Raw genomic sequence first — 16279 nt, 5'->3', positions numbered from 1 at the left:
GCCTTATGCCCCTTTGATTTCCAGAGTTTCTCACTGCCGGCGGCTACATTTGCACGCTGGAGGCTACCTCCAGAATAACCCATCTGGGGGGAAATATATGATCGACCACAAAAGTAAAGGCTCGTAACCGAGCTTAGGTTTGGGGGGGTTTTTAAACAAGACAGAAAGATGACTGCGGTAGGAACTACCCGCTCAAAGTGCCCGCGCAATTACAAGCAATAGATTTAGCTGTAAGAGCTAGGAGGCCGAGGACCAGGCTGGAGTTTACTGAACTAGGTTAGGAGGAGGCTTGGGTCTCGGGCACATGGTAAGGAACAGGCCGCGCCCATTGGACTAGCAGGTCCGGCCCAATGGGGCAGTAAACATGCCAGCTACTTCATTCGTATTGTATGACGTTTTGGAAGTGTGATGGGCAAGGCTGACGCTAAAAAGTAGTCTGAACCAATCCCTCGGGTTGGGAACAGCATGATGGGAGGGTGAAAACGAGGAATATTGAGTGTAACAAACTGGCGAAAACCGGGCAGAAGCACTTAACTTGGATAAGACAGAATGAGCAAAGTCAAACGCCCACTCTAAAAGATTCGGGCCCAGCAGCACGCCGCTGCAGGAGGCCAGGTGAGAGCCCTCGGCGCTAAGTAGGACAAGTTTTGCACTTGAAATAGCTAATCAGACAAGGAGGGCGAGTAGATGCTGTCAATCAAGTCTCGCCGGGCCTAGAGGCGCCACTAGCACAGCATTGCCGGAACTTTTTCCACTTGGCTTTGACAGACAAATACTAACGAGAAGATCAGGACTTCTTAGACATCCCTGGGAAGTAACCGATTGACGACTGGTATACTGCCGAAAACCAATGCCGAAAACCGACACACAGTTAGTGTTGCGCGCAAGCTGCATGGTATCAGGGACACTTGAAAAGCTGATTTTTTCTGCGATGAATGAAGCAAAAGGTTGTTGCTCAAGGGTTGAAATCGACATCGGAAGCACTACGTTGGTGCCATAGCTGTTTGCTCCAAGCAATGTTGTCGGTGGACACGAGTTTCTCTCCGCGAGAACCTGATTACAAGTCGAATGTTAATCTGAATTAGCTTCACTGACGATCTGGCTCGATACTTCCCAAGCCAACCACTGTCTTACCCGTCATCCAGGACGACAATGTATTGTGTGACTCGGTGTTACTCGTAGTCAAGCTTGATCAGTGGTGGCTGGCGATGCAGGGTAAGTTGACGCCAGCCGCCTTGAAGAGAAGCGAGTCCACCCTGGTAGGCTGCATGATGCTTGATTTGATTGCTTATTTCAATGCAATAAATCATCTTCAGCGGTCGGCGATGCAGAATCACTAAGTCGTTGTGCCTCGGAGAAGTTTGTGGCAAAAAAAATAAAGTAAATAAAGTAAATAAATAAAAAAAAGTAGTTTTGAGTTCAATCGTGAGGCTGTAGTAAGTAAGTAAAGGAAATGTGGGGCTTTTCTTGCTGTCAGTGGACAGTCCCAGGGCGACGGACGACATTCTTGGTGCTCGCGCAAGGGTAGATTTACGTAGCAACTCTTCACCATCATAAAATTTCCCCACCAACATAGCCCAGCCTTCACGATACTGCGGACAAGTCAGACTATTGAGACCTGCCGACTAGAAAATCGATCGATAAATAAAAAAAAGCAGACGCAAAAAAATGGGCGACAACTCACAAACAGAAGCGGCTGCGGTTGCCGAAGCAAAGCCCGCCGGCAACGAGGCGACAACAAACACCGACAATGCATCCCAAGAGACAACCACCATAAGCACACCGGAGCCGGGAAACACGGCCAAGACGGCGGCTGCGGAACGCATGGCCCGCTTCCGCGCCCTGCAAGCACGGGCCAAGACGTCTTCGGACCAGAACCTCAAGGCGGCCACGGCCGAGTCGCGACGGGAGGCGTCGGACCCGTCGCAGCTGACGGCGCTGCACCGGCGGCACGCCATCGCGTCGCACAAGATCCTCAAGGCGGACGTGGAGGAGAGCGGCGGCGACTTTGAGCGGAAGCGGGCCTGGGACTGGACGGCCGAGGAGAGCGAGCGGTGGGACAAGCGCGTCAAGAAGAAGGAGGCGGCGCGCGACAACAACGCCTTCCAGGACTACAGGCACGAGGCCGAAAAGATCTACAAGCGCCAGCTCAAAAACATGCCTCCCGACATGGAGCGCTACGCAAAGGACAAGATGGCCGCTATCGAAAAGGCCGCCGCCGCCGGGACCCTGGATATCGTCGAGACCGAGGACGGCGAGCTCATTGCCGTCGATCGCGCGGGGACCTTTTATTCCACCACCGACTCTACCAACTTTGCCAAGAACAAGCCCGACAAGGAGGCCATCGACAGGCTGGTCAACGACATGAAGAAAGCCGAGGACGTCGCGGCCAAGAAGAGAAAGGCCCGCATGGCCAAGAACGGCGAGGATGACGACGTCACATATATCAACGACAAGAACAAGCAGTTCAACCAAAAGCTGGCGAGGTTCTACAACAAGTACACTGCGGAGATCAGAGAAAGCTTCGAGCGTGGCACGATGATATGAGCCCATGGAGATTCGTTTCCTTCTGTTTTTTTTTTTTTTTTTTTTCTTTTTCTTCTCTTCCCAGAGTATTTTACTACGACCTCATGGCGATTGGTTGGGATGGCGTACTGGATGATTTTAAATTATGGCGTAAAGCAGGCTCGCTGGCCGGCAAGAGATTGGATGGGTATCTAATAATACATGATGTACAACATGGCCTAACTATGTTCCAGGTTTCCACCTGGATCTGTTTCTTCACAACATGCCTTTCCTCCAGCCCTTGTTGGCCAGCTCCTCAATTTCAGGCACTTCGATCGGACCCCGGACACTGTCCTCGCTCAAAGCTTCAATCACTGCGGCGGCGACATCCTCTGCCTTGAGCGGCTTGATGGCTGCGGCGCCCAGGAAGCTCCCAAAGACTCCACCGGTGGACCGGTTGAACAATGTACCGAGACCCGTAAGCGCCGCCATGGGGACCGTGAAAAGCCTTGAAGTATCGTACAAGAATGGCGCCCGGATAAAGACGCTGCGCATGCGGGGGAACTCGCTAGCTATGGTGCTCTCCGCCTCGCGCTTGGTGCTGAGGTACCTGGCCGGAAGGACGGGCGCGTTGCCAGCGGCCGAGATGTAAGCAAAGGCCCCGACGTTCTCCTTGGAGGCTTCCCTAGCGAGCATGATGGCGCTGTCGCGGTTCATCATCTCGTAGGTCAGCTGGCGGGGGTCCGAGGGGGGTTTTGCCGCGAAGGCCTTCTTCAGCCCCTGGACGGGGTTCTCCCTCCCGGATATGGCGCCCTTGTAGTCGGCCTCGAGCAGGATGCCCATGCTGTGCACGACATAGTCGGCTCCCTTGACCAGGGGAGCCCAGGCCTCGGGCTGAAAGATGTCGGCCCGCTCCCAGCTGACCTGGTGAGCCCACGGAGGCGGCGATGCCGTCGGGCCCACCGAGGCCCAGTGCGGTTCACCTGAGCGGCTGTCGTAAGGCTGAGATGTCAGTTTGGATGGTTTGGATGGAAGGGTTGAGAAATAGTAGAAGGAACGGTGAACCGGCCGGCATCAGCATGTCTTGAGGATTTAAAAATAAACTTGCCTTATTGAAGTAACATCCCATCCCCTTGTGACACCATATTTACAGATTCTTGATCCGAGAAAGCCGTTGCCTCCGCAGACGACCAGCCGTTTGGCACCAGCCTTGGCAGCAGACATTTTTTGAACACGAGGTTATTAAAGATAGATGCGTAGGGTACACGCTTTAGGCTGGACAAGAATTGAAACGACCCTGATGATCCTGGCTGCTCAATTGAATCAAACAAGGTATCCGAGGTGCACAGAAATAAAAGGAAAGGAGACCGAGAATGAGTCTTTATGGTTTACGTCATGGCGCCATGTACAAGTTGACTTGAAGCGCATGTTTGAGAATCACAAGGCTGACAGCTTATTGACAAGCTTCCAACCCAAGTTGAATGAAAATGGGGCGATTGAGACGCGCCACCCCACAAATTCCATCATCGCAACAAATCGGAGCTTCTAGACAGAGCAAGCAAAATGTGTTTAATATGCATGGACCTCCATCTCCCCCCCACTTTGGTAAGCCAACAGGGTGCTCAGGTGCATTATAGCAGAAGGTGAGGCTGCGAATTTCTTTTCGCATCCCACAAGGCGAAGCCGCAGGGCCATCACATTCGCTATTTTCCAACCCCCTCCCCCCAAACCATGGCACCACAGAACAACCTGGGCAAGCGCGTCAAGGGTACCTCGGTACACCGGCCCTTCATCTACGGGACCACAGCGAAACCGTTCGACGACGAAAAGAACCCCAAGCCGCCCGGCGTGCCCGACGACCACACGCACTCGTGGCAGGTCTTTGTCAAGGGCGTCGAGGACACCGATGTGACCTACTGGCTGAAGCGGGTGCAGTTCAAGCTGCACGAGTCGATTCCCAACCACATACGAAGTGCGTCTCTTTTGCACCGCGCTGTCCCTCTTTGCGTCCCGGGCGATTGGCGTTGTTTACAGCTTGCGGTACTAACCATTCGGCAGTGGTCGACAGCGAACCCGGAAAGCCATTCGTGGTCAACGAGACGGGGTGGGGCGAGTTCGAGATCGCGATAAAGCTCTACTACGTACCCGAGTCGGGCGAGAAGCCGCAGACACTGTACCACCACCTGCGCCTGCACCCGTACGGCCGGACCGACGCCGAAAAGGACGCCATGCGCGCGTCGGGCGAGGTCACGGCCTGGACCTATGAGGAGCAGATCTTCAACGAGCCCTACGAGGTGTTTTACGACGTCCTGACGAGCGGCGCATTGCCCACGCCAGCCCCCGCCAGCCGCGGAAAGGGCAAGGGCTCCGCTCCTGCTGCCGGCGGGGTGCGGACCGAGGGCGGGGTGCTGGAGAGGAGCGCCATGATCCCCCTGAGCAACAGGCCGGGGCAGCCTTTCAGCCGCGACACGGAGCAGCTCGAGGTAGAGAGGCTCAAGAAGGCTCAGGAGAAGGCCCAGGCGCTGATGAGTACGCTGCAGACGCAGCTTAAGAATAAGGAGGCTGCCTTGCAGAAGTTAAGGAAGCAGACTGCTTCCGCAAAGTGATGCCGGGTGAGGACAGGTGATATGATATAAGTGTGTCGATGGAGGTTTTTTTTTTTTTTTTTTCCGGCATTGTCTTGGGCGCATGGCGTTTTGGTGGGAATTAGGAACTAAAAGATACCAACCTTAATGATCAGGTGGGGATAAGTGTGTGTGTGTGTTTTTTTATAATTGATTCAATACAGAAATATATGATTTTCTAGTTTATGTGGTAGGTCTCCTGAACTGGTTCCTTCACCCAATGGCAAGAGGTAAAAGCAGTATTATTGTGACAGTAAACAGTCCGTCTTCTGCTGCGGCTTTTCCTTGCCCAAATAGTAGCCCTGGTCCTGAAGTTCTAACTCCATGTCCCTCCAGTAGTCAAGTTTGGTAGTCTGGTCCTTCAGGTCCAAATCTCCTAACCTTGCCTCGACCTCCTCAGTGCTACTACCCTGGCGAGAGAGGCGAACATAACAAGTACAGTCGCGCAGCGTCATGGCGAGACCCAGCTTGAACTGGTCCTTGGGCTCCAAGACACCAGTGCTATCGTTGGATACTTGGGCATCGTGGAGATGTGGGAGGAGGGTGTTTTCCCGAAGCCACTTTTCCAGCGTGATCGCGGCAGGTGAGCCGGATGAAATATCCAGACCCTCGGTGATGAACTCTTTGACTCGTGCCATTGACCCTTCGCTGGCCCTGTCCATAAAACGCAGAGGGCAGAGGATCGGATCGCTGGCACCCTTTTCGTTGTTCCTCAAGGCTTCGCGCGCGCAGTTTCGGCATCTGGTGGCTTCCTTGGGCGCAGTGGGTGACTGCGCCAGCCACTTTGGCTTGAACTCTATGAGTATCTCATCGTTGTTCCCTGCGTGCGAGTTGCATGAGCATTAATCTATTTTCTCAGGGGTAGCAGCGGGGGGGAAGCAGAAAAAAAAAAAAGAATGACCAGGAATGCATATGAAGAACACGAGTAAGACTAACTTGGTCGCATGTCATGTATAAGCATCGCAGTGCGAATGTCAGTTTTTATCTTAGTCCCATTCATCTTTGATTTGCGTTGTCCCTTGGTTTCGGCTGCCTCGAGTTCATTCCTCAGCCTGTCCAGTATGGCATTCTCTCCCTCGATCTTGACAAGATACTGAGGGACTAGGTCCCTCGGCTCAAACAGTGGATAAACATTCTCACACCAGTGCTTGTGGATATCCTCATGATCTCCCGTCACGTCCTTGGGAACTCGGATGAGCAAGTCACGCATCGAGTCCTGAGCCTCTGGGAAGCTAAAGACAACGTTTGCCATACCCTCACCGACATATTTGACAGCACCTCCCAACCCTTTCGGAAAGGCTTGCACTTCGGGCGAATGGTGCAGGGTATGAATGTCTTGGGCCATGTTGACACAGTACCAGAGACTTGTAGATAGCTATGGTCTTTCTGTTGTGCTGGGTTGTTTATTTGTTTATTTGTAGTTGAAACAACCGACAACCGAATTAGGCTTTCAACTTGCCGGACGCGGTTTGTTGATAAGTGGTTGTTCTTGACAAACGACTTTCAATGCCGCCTTGAACAGCACGGGATGGAATTGAATGTACAGTATCCTGAATATTAGATAGCATGGAATGGTGAACCTAAGCGACTCTTGGCTGCAGCGAGACAAACAGGTTGCAAGGGTCGAAGGGAGGAGCACTCTGTCCATTGAGCAGGAATTGTGCCAATTGATCTGACAAGCGGCGAGGCAGGCGCTCAGCTGGGCGTCTGTCTTTGACACTTCAATTGACATGCAATGACATGGATGCATTTGCTATCCCATCTTCCCTTACCCTTGGTTGCTAGATTTGCGCCTTGCGAACTAGGTCTAGGTCTAGGTCTAGGGCCTCAACGATCGCTCGGTGGCTTTGAGCAATGGAAGAAGCTCAAAGCCATTCTTCCATTTACTTCGACTTTCCTTCTCGATATATACCTAATTATAGGATTACTATGTTATTAATATTCTCAGAGAAGCGTACCTCGAATACTTATTTCTGTATTGTTGTTTATATGCGCCTTGCTAAACCCTGTTTCTCATCACATCCCCTTTTCCCTCCTCAGAAGTTGTAACCGTGGTACGGTACTCGCCCCTTTATTTGCCGGGTTGTTGTTCCCCACTCTCAAAGACAAGTCGCACCTAAGCCTTCAACTGTCTAATTACTACTAGGAAGTCTACCTGACCTATGGACGAGACATGATTGAAACCCTTGGATGGAAACGCTGTAAAGTCTCTAATTGATGCATGCAAAACTGGCACTTAAAACAGGCATGCCGTGTACACACATTTTCCGGGGAAAGGAAAACTAACTGACTAGGCATTTGAAAATGCCAATCCAAGCGTCCCACCAGTCGATGTCATAGTGCATTGACCGAGGCGATGACGGGCTAATTACCATATGAGTAAGTCTTGCTTGCAGCTTGCTTGCGTTTGTGGGCAACCCGGCCTGACCCCGCTTCTGCGCCGTTGCATTTTTCCACACTTTTCGTCGACAAGGACCCTATGAGTTTCCGAGTCCCCGAGGCACGCGACAAAAGTCACGAGCGAAAAAAAAAAAAATAAAGAAAATGGTTGTTTTGGTCTATGCACAGCCTAGGCTTTTAAGATGTGAATAGCTTATCTTGTTCCTATCCAGCAACAAAGTACACTAATATAACAAGTATTGCCTAAAATCTCTTTACAAGAAAGCGCAACAGGTGATTCAATCTGCATTGGTGTGGCGATGGATGGGATGATGAGCGCTTTGTTTGCTAAAAGCCGGATCAGCTGTCAATCGCGACCTCCTATGACCTTATCAGATGTGATATTTGTTTTGCTTAGCAACTCCCTCCAAGGGGATCCTATACCTTGGCAGCTGTGATTGGCTCAAGACGGGCGTACACGGCCCCACCCGTAGCTGGGGCTGCCTCCAGGACCTTCCATGCGCAATCTCCAAAAATTTTTGCAACAAGAGCCTTCGGAATTCCCCCCAAAACAAATTCCCTTCCGGCCGTGAACTCCCGCTTAGCGTCATCAAACTCTCGTCTTGTCTACTACCTACCATACTATAGATTCCGTCACTTCGGATCAACAACAAACTTGCCAAAAAGTCACTCCTTCTCGAATTCCGTGCTCCGACCTCTATTTGTTTCCTTTTTCAGTTTTCATCAACGATTTCATAGAGGAGCTCAGGAGCGACTTTCACCCAGCGAGAACTTGCCGAACAACATTTCCTCGCCGCGAACATACTTAATTATACAGCTCGCCCCCGTCGCAGTTAATCCTCGGGCCTAGAGCGCGCGCACACGACACTATCATAGACTCGAAAGTATCACTAAAAACGCGAGAAACTTGGCGAAGGAGCTGCCTACGGCTCATAACCCCCAGAAACACGCGATGATTGTCTAAGAAACGCCATCCAAACATGGCATTCAACTTCAACTGGTCGCCGCTGACGGCTGACGCGAGCTTTTACAAGCGCGCCCGAGACCTGCTCACGACTGCCTTGAACAAATCCCCGAAACCTCCAATAATCGTCGATGACATCCTCGTCACCGAATTCAACCTGGGCTCCGTGCCTCCGGAGCTCGAGATCCTCGAGATTGGCGATCTGGCAGAGGATCGATTCAGGGGCATCTTCAAGATGACATATTCTGGGGATGCCTTCCTGACGCTGAAGACAAGAGTCCAAGTATGTGCCTGCTCCTTGGCTGACGCCTATTCTTATCCGAATACCACCAAGCCTGTCACATCCGCGTACATTCCTCCTGCGCACTCCATGCATGCCATCTTCGAAGAGCGCACTACACCCAAACCCCATGACTTCCGGCACTGCGGACCTGCTACCATCCACCATGTTTCCCTACGCAAGTTACACCGGAGCTGGTTCAACCCCTGAGCGAGTAATTGTTATTGGATGCACGAATATGCACAAGGGAGTTATGATGACGACTCCAGGAGCGTGCGCTCGGCATACGGATATACTCTTCACTTGTGCCCACAAAGTTGCTGGCCACCAAGTTTCAACATTATCCAGGCGCACATGTTCTCACCTATTTTATTTTATTTTATGGATAAGCAACAACTATACAAAGCATTCTTGTGCTAACATTTACAACCACAGGCAAATCCACTCAACACATATCTCTATTCAAAGCCAAGCTTCACATCTCCAGAGCCACTCGCAGCGGCCTCGGGCTTGACGATACCTCTGCAAATAACGTTGTCAGAGATCAAGCTCTCGGCTTTTATCATACTGGTGTTTTCAAAACAAAAGGGGCTTACTCTGGTTTTTCGCAATGATCCTCTCGAGTCTCTCAAGGTCTCGTCGACCTTTGACTCGATCCAATTTGTCCGAGATTATCTTCAGCGGACTATCGAAGGGAAGCTGAGAAACTTGATGATGGATGAGCTACCGGCAATCATTCACAAGCTGTCGCTGCAGCTCTGGTGTCCCGAGCAAATGTCCAAAGAGGACCACGAGAAGACGAGCGAAATGGACGAGCAAGCTGTCAACCCTTTCGCCAGCCCGCCATTAGATGCTGTAGATGCTCACGGAAACCTATTGGATCCCATAGACATTTCAAGCATCGCTGTAAATGGTGGGGCCGAGTTGCAGTCTCTGTTCTCCCAGAAGAACCTGTTCCGTCTTGGGGACCTGGTCAACACCCAGCTTACCTCGTCACTTTTCACACCCTCGGTTCCTGAAGTTATTTTTAGGGCGAAAGCTGGCCCGGTTGACAAGCCAGAGGCAAGCAGCACTACGCCTTTGACTACGCCAAGCCTGGTCAAATCACACTCCTTCCATGGCACATCAACTGTCTACACATTCTCGGATACGAGCAGTCAAAACAACGGACAACTGCCGTCTCGCCCATCGCTTGTCAGCCTGGGATCTGCCACTACTGGTCTCGGCCTCGCTGCGAGCAGAAACGCGAAACCCTACGCTAACAGGAAAAAGAAGACAAGGGTCGTCAATCTTCGGCGCAAGACCGACACGGCTGCCAGCAGTGAGATGGGTGACACGATGTCTGACTCTGCATCAGTACAGGCTTCCGAGTCGAACACAATGTCGGAATCCATCCCTGAGGATCCTGAAGAGCAACACGATTTGACAATGTCTGGCTCGAGTCGGGTACGTTTTGGCCTGGGTGGGGAGAGAACCCCTCTTCCGCAACGTCCGGCTTTGCGCCGTGACCTCTTCAACCCAGATGAGGCGACAGCACCCGCTGAGATTGCCCAGCCGCAAGTTGCACGGTCAACGCCAGAGAAGGAGACCACAGCACCTGTCCGGTCATCAGAAAATGATAAACGCGGTGATTCAAAACGTCGAGGGCCACGCTCCGAAACCCCTTCAGTCATTTTGGAACAAGCCTGGATCATGAAGATGGCTGGCGAGATTGCCAAGAGAGTCTACGACGAGAAGCAGCGCAACCCCAGCTTTTGGGACGAGAGGGAAGATTCCCCTCCCCCTGCGTACGAGGCCCAGCCCACCACGGCAGCCTCATAGACTGTGCTGATACGGCACACGGATAACACAATTTGCACAGCATTGTCCACACACCGGACGTTTTCCTATGTACATTTTCTATGTCTTTTTTTTTCGTTCTTTGTTTTCTTCTTGTTTTAACCCTAATGGCAAACGGAAATGGATGGATGGCGTCTTGAATTTCAGCTGAGAGCATGGCGGGACCATATGATGATACCCACCATATGATATCCCGATCCTGCTCCCAACATTACTCGTAATCCAGTAATGTTTTGTTTTTACTAAGGGATTTTTTGCGGCGTTTTCTCATACAAGGGCCATACAAGGGTATTAAAGGGGTTCGGTTGGCTTATCTAAAAGAAATGGGCGATCTGTTGAGCGATTTTGTCATTTTTTTGGGGGGTCTTGCATTGGGCGCGCGGATGAAGACGGGAATCCTACTAACTGACGCCCGCCGTCCAGAGTCTGGACACCAGAGTATATACTACTCGCTCACACACTCGTTCGCACAAACACAGACAAAAACACACTCACTCACTCACTCATTCTCTCTATCTCCATCTCTCTGTCTCATGTATATCTACAGAATTTTCCTTTGTTTTAAAACCCTCGAGGGGTGATCTTGAGGGGATGAGTGTACACTAGACCTGTACTTCATCTGGGCTCGGCGGAAGGTCAAGTCGAGGTCGCGTGGCCGGCGAGAACGTCCAGCACGCTCGGTTGGAAGCTTGATAGAAGAGAATAAACTCCTATCCATTTGGAAAGACGTTTTTTTGAAATATCACTTGGCATGTGTGAGATCTAATGATTGGACTTTTCTATTTTTATTCTTTTACATTATGATGTGAGTTTTGGATAAATGGATCAATGGGTACCTGTGAATCTATCGGACAGGGAAAGTTGGCACTGCCACGCTCCTACATGGAAGCCTTTGGCTTGAATACGCTGTCCAAGAAGCTCAAAATGATGGCGTTGACCTCGGCGGCGGCCTCGACGAGGGCCCAGTGCGAGGCATCGACGTGGCCACGGGTGAGGCTCTCGAAGCTCTTGTCCATGTTTGCCGACATGGCGGGCGGCAGGGCGACGTCCCTCGAGGCCGAGATGAAGAGCGAAGGCGTCTTGATCTTGGGCTCGCCGCCCGTCTCCTCGGCCTGCTTCCTCTTCCGCTCCAGCAGGGCCTGCTCGTCCTCAAAGTTGACCTTTCTGACGCGGTACCAGTTTGTGGGCCCGCGCATGCCGTTGCGGGCGTACCGGTCGGCGTAGAAGTCGAGCTCCTCGGCGCTCAGCAGCTGGGTCCGCGGCAGGTCCTTGACGATGGAGAAATCGACGCCGTTGGACGCCGTGAAGCCCCTGGGCGCGTCGGGCGCGCCGGTCTGGGGCACGCCGACGCCGCCCCACAGCGCGTTGAGGAAGTTCCTGATGTCGGCGCGGCTCGGCTTGCCGTCCGGGCCCGTGGTGCGGTCCACGACCTCGTCCGAGGCGAACTGCAGCTGGTACTTGAAGTTTGGTATCATCCGGGTCAGGGTCTGGAGGTCGACAAAGGACGGCATGGGCGGGAAGTAGGGCGTGCAGACGGAGAAGGTGGCGGCGACGCGGTCCGGGTGCCACTCGGTGAAGCGCCAGACGACCTGGCCGCCCCAGTCGTGGCCGCCCAGCACGACGCGGCGCTCCCTGGTCGGGCCCAGCGGCACGATGAGGTCCTGCGAGTCGAGCACGGCCAGCAGGTCGTCGATGACCGACTTGTGGCGGTACGGCTCCACGTCGTGCGGCGCGTCCGTCCCGCCGTACCCGAGCACGTCCGGCACCACGACCTGGAACCCGTGCGCGGCGAGCGCCGGCACCTGGTGCCGCCACCCGAACCCCAGGTCCGGGAAGCCGTGCACCAGGAGGATGGTGGCCCTGGGCTCCGCGCCCGCCGGCGGCCGCGCGAGCATGTAGTGGTAGCTTCTGCCGTTGACCTGCACGTCCTTGTACTCGACCCTCGGGTCGTTGGGCGCCAGCTTGGCGACGGCTGTGGCTGAGGCCATGGCGAAAGGTGGTGATGGTTGGGGGGGAAAACTGGTGTGTTGTACTCGAGGTTGTCGGTGATGTCACGTGTAGGTATGAAAGAGACGGACCAGAGGAGGTGGCGGGGGTTAGTGGGAAGTTAGTTGTATACCACCCTTGGCTCCAACTTGACTGTTCGAGTTTAACCAGCCTAGTTGGTTTATTCTCAGTCGTGTTGAAGACTTGATTCTTTGGTGGGAAAGGTAAATGGATGGATGAAGCGAGGAAGAAAGGGAAACGGGATGATCTACCACATCGGTAGAATTTATGTGACAGGACTTATAAAAGCTACCTGGTCCCGGCGGGCGGGCGGGATTAATAAAAAAAGGGGGTTTGTGTGATGAGATCAACAACATGGTGAAAAACCGGGTATGTAAAGGAAACCCAAGATACCTCGGCCTGTCGGAATATATGGGTCAGGTATCCAGTAGCTAGCAGTAGTTTCTATCTGAGCTGAAGAGTCTTGAAGAAGATTTTACGGGAATGCATCTTACTTTCCCCTCCTGATTTTCTTTTCTATTTGCTTGTCTTGTAATCATTCAACTCATGAGATCATACAATCCAGTAAAATCTGTCGTTTGTTTAGGTTTTTTTTTTTTTTTATCATTATTATTGTTATTATTATTTATTATTATTAGTTTTCTCCTTCGTTTGCAATTCTTTCTGGGCGTGGACTGCCGGCGTGGTCAAACAGCGAATAGAGCCTTGATTAATGCGAATGCGACCCCTCTTCGGACCCAATGCCTAAAGCAGCTGCAGCGTCAAAGCAGAAAATGCTTGGCGCTCCTTGCCGCCCCATAATCCGCTGAGTCATCTTGTAGATGGAGAGATGGAGATGCTTCATCATTGAACGAGGCACTCGTGTTCCAACTGCTTGTACAGCTATGCAATAATGGGTATACATATATTGAATGAATACAGTATACACACACACACACACACACACACACACACACACACATTTGTGTGTGTTCGATCTGGGTTGAGACAATTATAGCAAACTATAATACGTACAGTACGTACGCATCTTGCGGCCAGGAAATGGCATGTACATGCATCGTCAGCATCTCAGTCCCCGAACATGTCGAGCCACCCATATCGTTTTCGTATAGCCAGGCTATTATTGCGTAACGAGCCCTACCGTAGAGTAACATGTCGCTTACGGATATACCATGGATCAAAACCGGTTGACAACCAACACACATCGCATGTACATGGGGCTGAAGGGAAACAAATCACGCATTTAGGTTCCCTGTGCGCAAAACCTCGGCTGTAACAACCCGCAGAATCCCGTAAAAATCGCTTCGACGAGTCCCGACGATACCGCTTTTACTAATACATCACCAAAACAGGTCCAGGAGGAACGAATCAACGTCGTCTATAATGCCCGCGGTATCATTCCTGTGCCATAATCTATGTCCCAAGCCTGCTGGCTCTGTGCAGCCGAGTAGAAGCTGCGCGAGCCATGAATCCAAGCACGGAGTCCCTTTTGAACAACAAAATCGTTGCCTGTTACCGTATGCAAAAATCAAGCGTAGAAGTTGACCGTCTAGATGGGAGTCAAGTTAGCAAGTTTCCACACAAACCAAGGGAGAAGATAACATCAAGGCTGATATGCAAGATCCAGTAACAAAAAAAAAAAAAAAAAAAAAAAAAAAAGCCGACAAGGGGATGGATCCATGTCTTTTTATACTTACATCCTTCTTCTTTGCCTGCACCTCGGCGATGGCATCCACATAATGCTCGTGTCCGATCTTGTTCTTGCCCATACGAAGTGCAATCATGCCGGCCTCGACGCAAACAGCCTTCAGCATGGCACCACCAAACTCGTCGGTACTCCGTGCCAGCTCGCCCCAGTTGACTGCTGGGTCGAAACGCATCTTTCGGCTGTGGATCTTGAGAATCTGCGCCCGTGCTTCTTCGTTGGGGAGCGGAAATTCAATCTTGCGGTCAAGACGTCCGGAACGCAGCAGAGCAGGGTCAAGCACGTCGACACGGTTGGTCGCCGCCAGCACCTTGATGCGGTCGTCAGATGCGAAGCCGTCCAACTGGTTGAGCAGCTCCAACATGGTCCTCTGCACCTCACGGTCACCCGACTTCTCGCTGTCGAAACGCTTTGTTCCTACAGCATCCAGCTCGTCTATGAAGATAATGGACGGCGCCTTCTCCTTGGCGAGGGCAAAGCAGTCGCGAACCAGCTTGGCGCCGTCTCCTATGAACATCTGTACCAGCTGGGGACCGGCAAGCTTGAGGAAGGTTGCGTCCGTCTGGGCCGCGCATGCACGAGCCAAAAGCGTCTTTCCGGTTCCGGGAGGGCCGTACATCAGTGCACCTGTGATTGTCCCAAAGTTAGCAGACCGAATATCCCAGGAGAGTTAGGCTGAGGTGCGGAGGAGTGAATTGCGCATTACCTTTGGGTGCCTTGATGCCAATCTTCTTGAAGCGTTCTGCCTCCTTCATGGGCCAGACAATAGCCTCGACCAGCTCTTCGATCTGTTTGTCCAACCCACCGACGTCACTGTACTTTTCCGTGGGCTTCTCGTCCACCTCCATGGCCTTGACTCTGCTGTCGTACTCTGCGGGCAGCGTATCGAGAATGAGGTACGAGTCCTTGTTCACGCCGATCAGATCAGCCGGTTTCAGGGTTGCTGGGTCGACCAAACCGATCAAAGGTAGGAATATCGTCTGTCTTGTGGACGTCTTGATGACTGCTGACTTGCCAACCCGCGTGGCGTCCAGGTCAATGTTTGCCCCCTCCTCCGACGACTCGGCCGTTGGGTCAAGATCCAGAAGCTCGACAACGTTTCCGACCAGGTAAGGAAGTTGACTATAGAGACAGTCCATTGTCAGCCAAGGTCTTAGATGAAAACACCGCCCTGAGAGTGTATCCGGTTCGCGGACCCCGCAGGACGTGCATCAACTCACCGGTTGTTTGCGATCTTTTCGAGATTATCCTTGATCTTTTCTTGCATCGTCTGCCTCTCGTGCGAGAGCCGCTGATATTCGCTCCTCATGATCCTCGAGTCGTTCTCAAGCAGCCGCCTCCGGGTCAGGATGTCCTGTGTGCTGAGGCTCAAAATCTCCTCGTCAAGGACGTCATCCTCCTCGGGCTCCGCATCCTTCATCTCATCGTCGCCATCGCCAGACTTGTTCTTGTCGTCTTTGCCCCCGTCTTTCTTGCCGTCCTTCTTATCCTTGTCCTCGCGCTCCCGACGGTCGAGGTCGTCGAGCTCTTCGAGGGTCGACATGTTGGGGTCGAGGATGGTGGTTTAGGGCTTCTTAGAATGATTCCGGACCAACTGGGTCCTTGCTGCAGGGCAAAACAAGCTCTCCCGGCAAAGTCTGAGGAAGAATGCGGTATCAAATTATCAGCTGGGATGTGCGGAGCCTCAATCCGTGGGTATGGATTTGATAAAGGCTAGAGGAAATGTTGATTTGTTGGAGTTCCGATGGTCGACGGTTGGTTGGCTGCCAGCGGGTTTGCCTTTGCTATTATTCATGAGACCGGACGCTAGTAGCAGCTCGCAAGGCAGGCGAGGCGCGTAATCAGCTCTAGCTGTGGCTAAAGTGGATATCCGTTCAATGTGGGGCGGTGGGATGAGCTACCTGTACATTACTGTGAGCACAGGCTACCCTGCACCAAGCCACCAATTACAGCAT

At 52.3% G+C, this 16279-nt stretch overlaps 7 protein-coding genes across 7 annotated transcripts; 3 read left to right on the top strand and 4 right to left on the bottom strand.

The window, feature by feature from the left end:
• Positions 1–1668: 1668 nt before the first annotated feature.
• On the top strand, positions 1669–2547 carry PpBr36_03556 (uncharacterized protein; the record flags this gene model as incomplete). The annotated part of the gene is made up of 1 exon (XM_029890727.1): positions 1669–2547. One exon carries the CDS (start codon positions 1669–1671, stop codon positions 2545–2547), a length of 879 nt encoding a protein of 292 aa, XP_029753629.1.
• Positions 2548–2781: 234 nt separating this feature from the next.
• Positions 2782–3729, bottom strand: PpBr36_03555 (uncharacterized protein; the record flags this gene model as incomplete). Its single annotated transcript, XM_029890726.1, has 2 exons — positions 2782–3507; positions 3610–3729. 2 exons carry the CDS (start codon positions 3727–3729, stop codon positions 2782–2784), a joined length of 846 nt encoding a protein of 281 aa, XP_029753626.1.
• A 507-nt stretch (positions 3730–4236) lies between these two features.
• PpBr36_03554 (uncharacterized protein) lies at positions 4237–5111 on the top strand (the record flags this gene model as incomplete). The annotated part of the gene is made up of 2 exons (XM_029890725.1): positions 4237–4477; positions 4564–5111. The coding sequence occupies 2 exons, from the start codon at positions 4237–4239 to the stop codon at positions 5109–5111; spliced, it is 789 nt and encodes a 262-aa protein (XP_029753627.1).
• A 260-nt stretch (positions 5112–5371) lies between these two features.
• Positions 5372–6474, bottom strand: PpBr36_03553 (uncharacterized protein; the record flags this gene model as incomplete). The annotated part of the gene is made up of 2 exons (XM_029890724.1): positions 5372–5949; positions 6066–6474. The coding sequence occupies 2 exons, from the start codon at positions 6472–6474 to the stop codon at positions 5372–5374; spliced, it is 987 nt and encodes a 328-aa protein (XP_029753632.1).
• A 2035-nt stretch (positions 6475–8509) lies between these two features.
• PpBr36_03552 (uncharacterized protein) lies at positions 8510–10594 on the top strand (the record flags this gene model as incomplete). Its single annotated transcript, XM_029890723.1, has 2 exons — positions 8510–8776; positions 9209–10594. 2 exons carry the CDS (start codon positions 8510–8512, stop codon positions 10592–10594), a joined length of 1653 nt encoding a protein of 550 aa, XP_029753633.1.
• Positions 10595–11490: 896 nt separating this feature from the next.
• Positions 11491–12600, bottom strand: PpBr36_03551 (uncharacterized protein; the record flags this gene model as incomplete). Its single annotated transcript, XM_029890722.1, has 1 exon — positions 11491–12600. The coding sequence occupies one exon, from the start codon at positions 12598–12600 to the stop codon at positions 11491–11493; it is 1110 nt and encodes a 369-aa protein (XP_029753630.1).
• Positions 12601–14147: 1547 nt separating this feature from the next.
• PpBr36_03550 (uncharacterized protein) lies at positions 14148–15867 on the bottom strand (the record flags this gene model as incomplete). The annotated part of the gene is made up of 4 exons (XM_029890721.1): positions 14148–14168; positions 14317–14951; positions 15031–15446; positions 15545–15867. The coding sequence occupies 4 exons, from the start codon at positions 15865–15867 to the stop codon at positions 14148–14150; spliced, it is 1395 nt and encodes a 464-aa protein (XP_029753631.1).
• Between the last annotated feature and the right edge of the window lie 412 nt (positions 15868–16279).

Source organism: Pyricularia pennisetigena, chromosome 3 (assembly GCF_004337985.1).
Source record: "Pyricularia pennisetigena strain Br36 chromosome 3, whole genome shotgun sequence".
Classification (NCBI taxonomy): Eukaryota; Fungi; Ascomycota; class Sordariomycetes; order Magnaporthales; family Pyriculariaceae; genus Pyricularia; species Pyricularia pennisetigena.
This window is presented reverse-complemented; position numbering and strand designations above follow the sequence as displayed.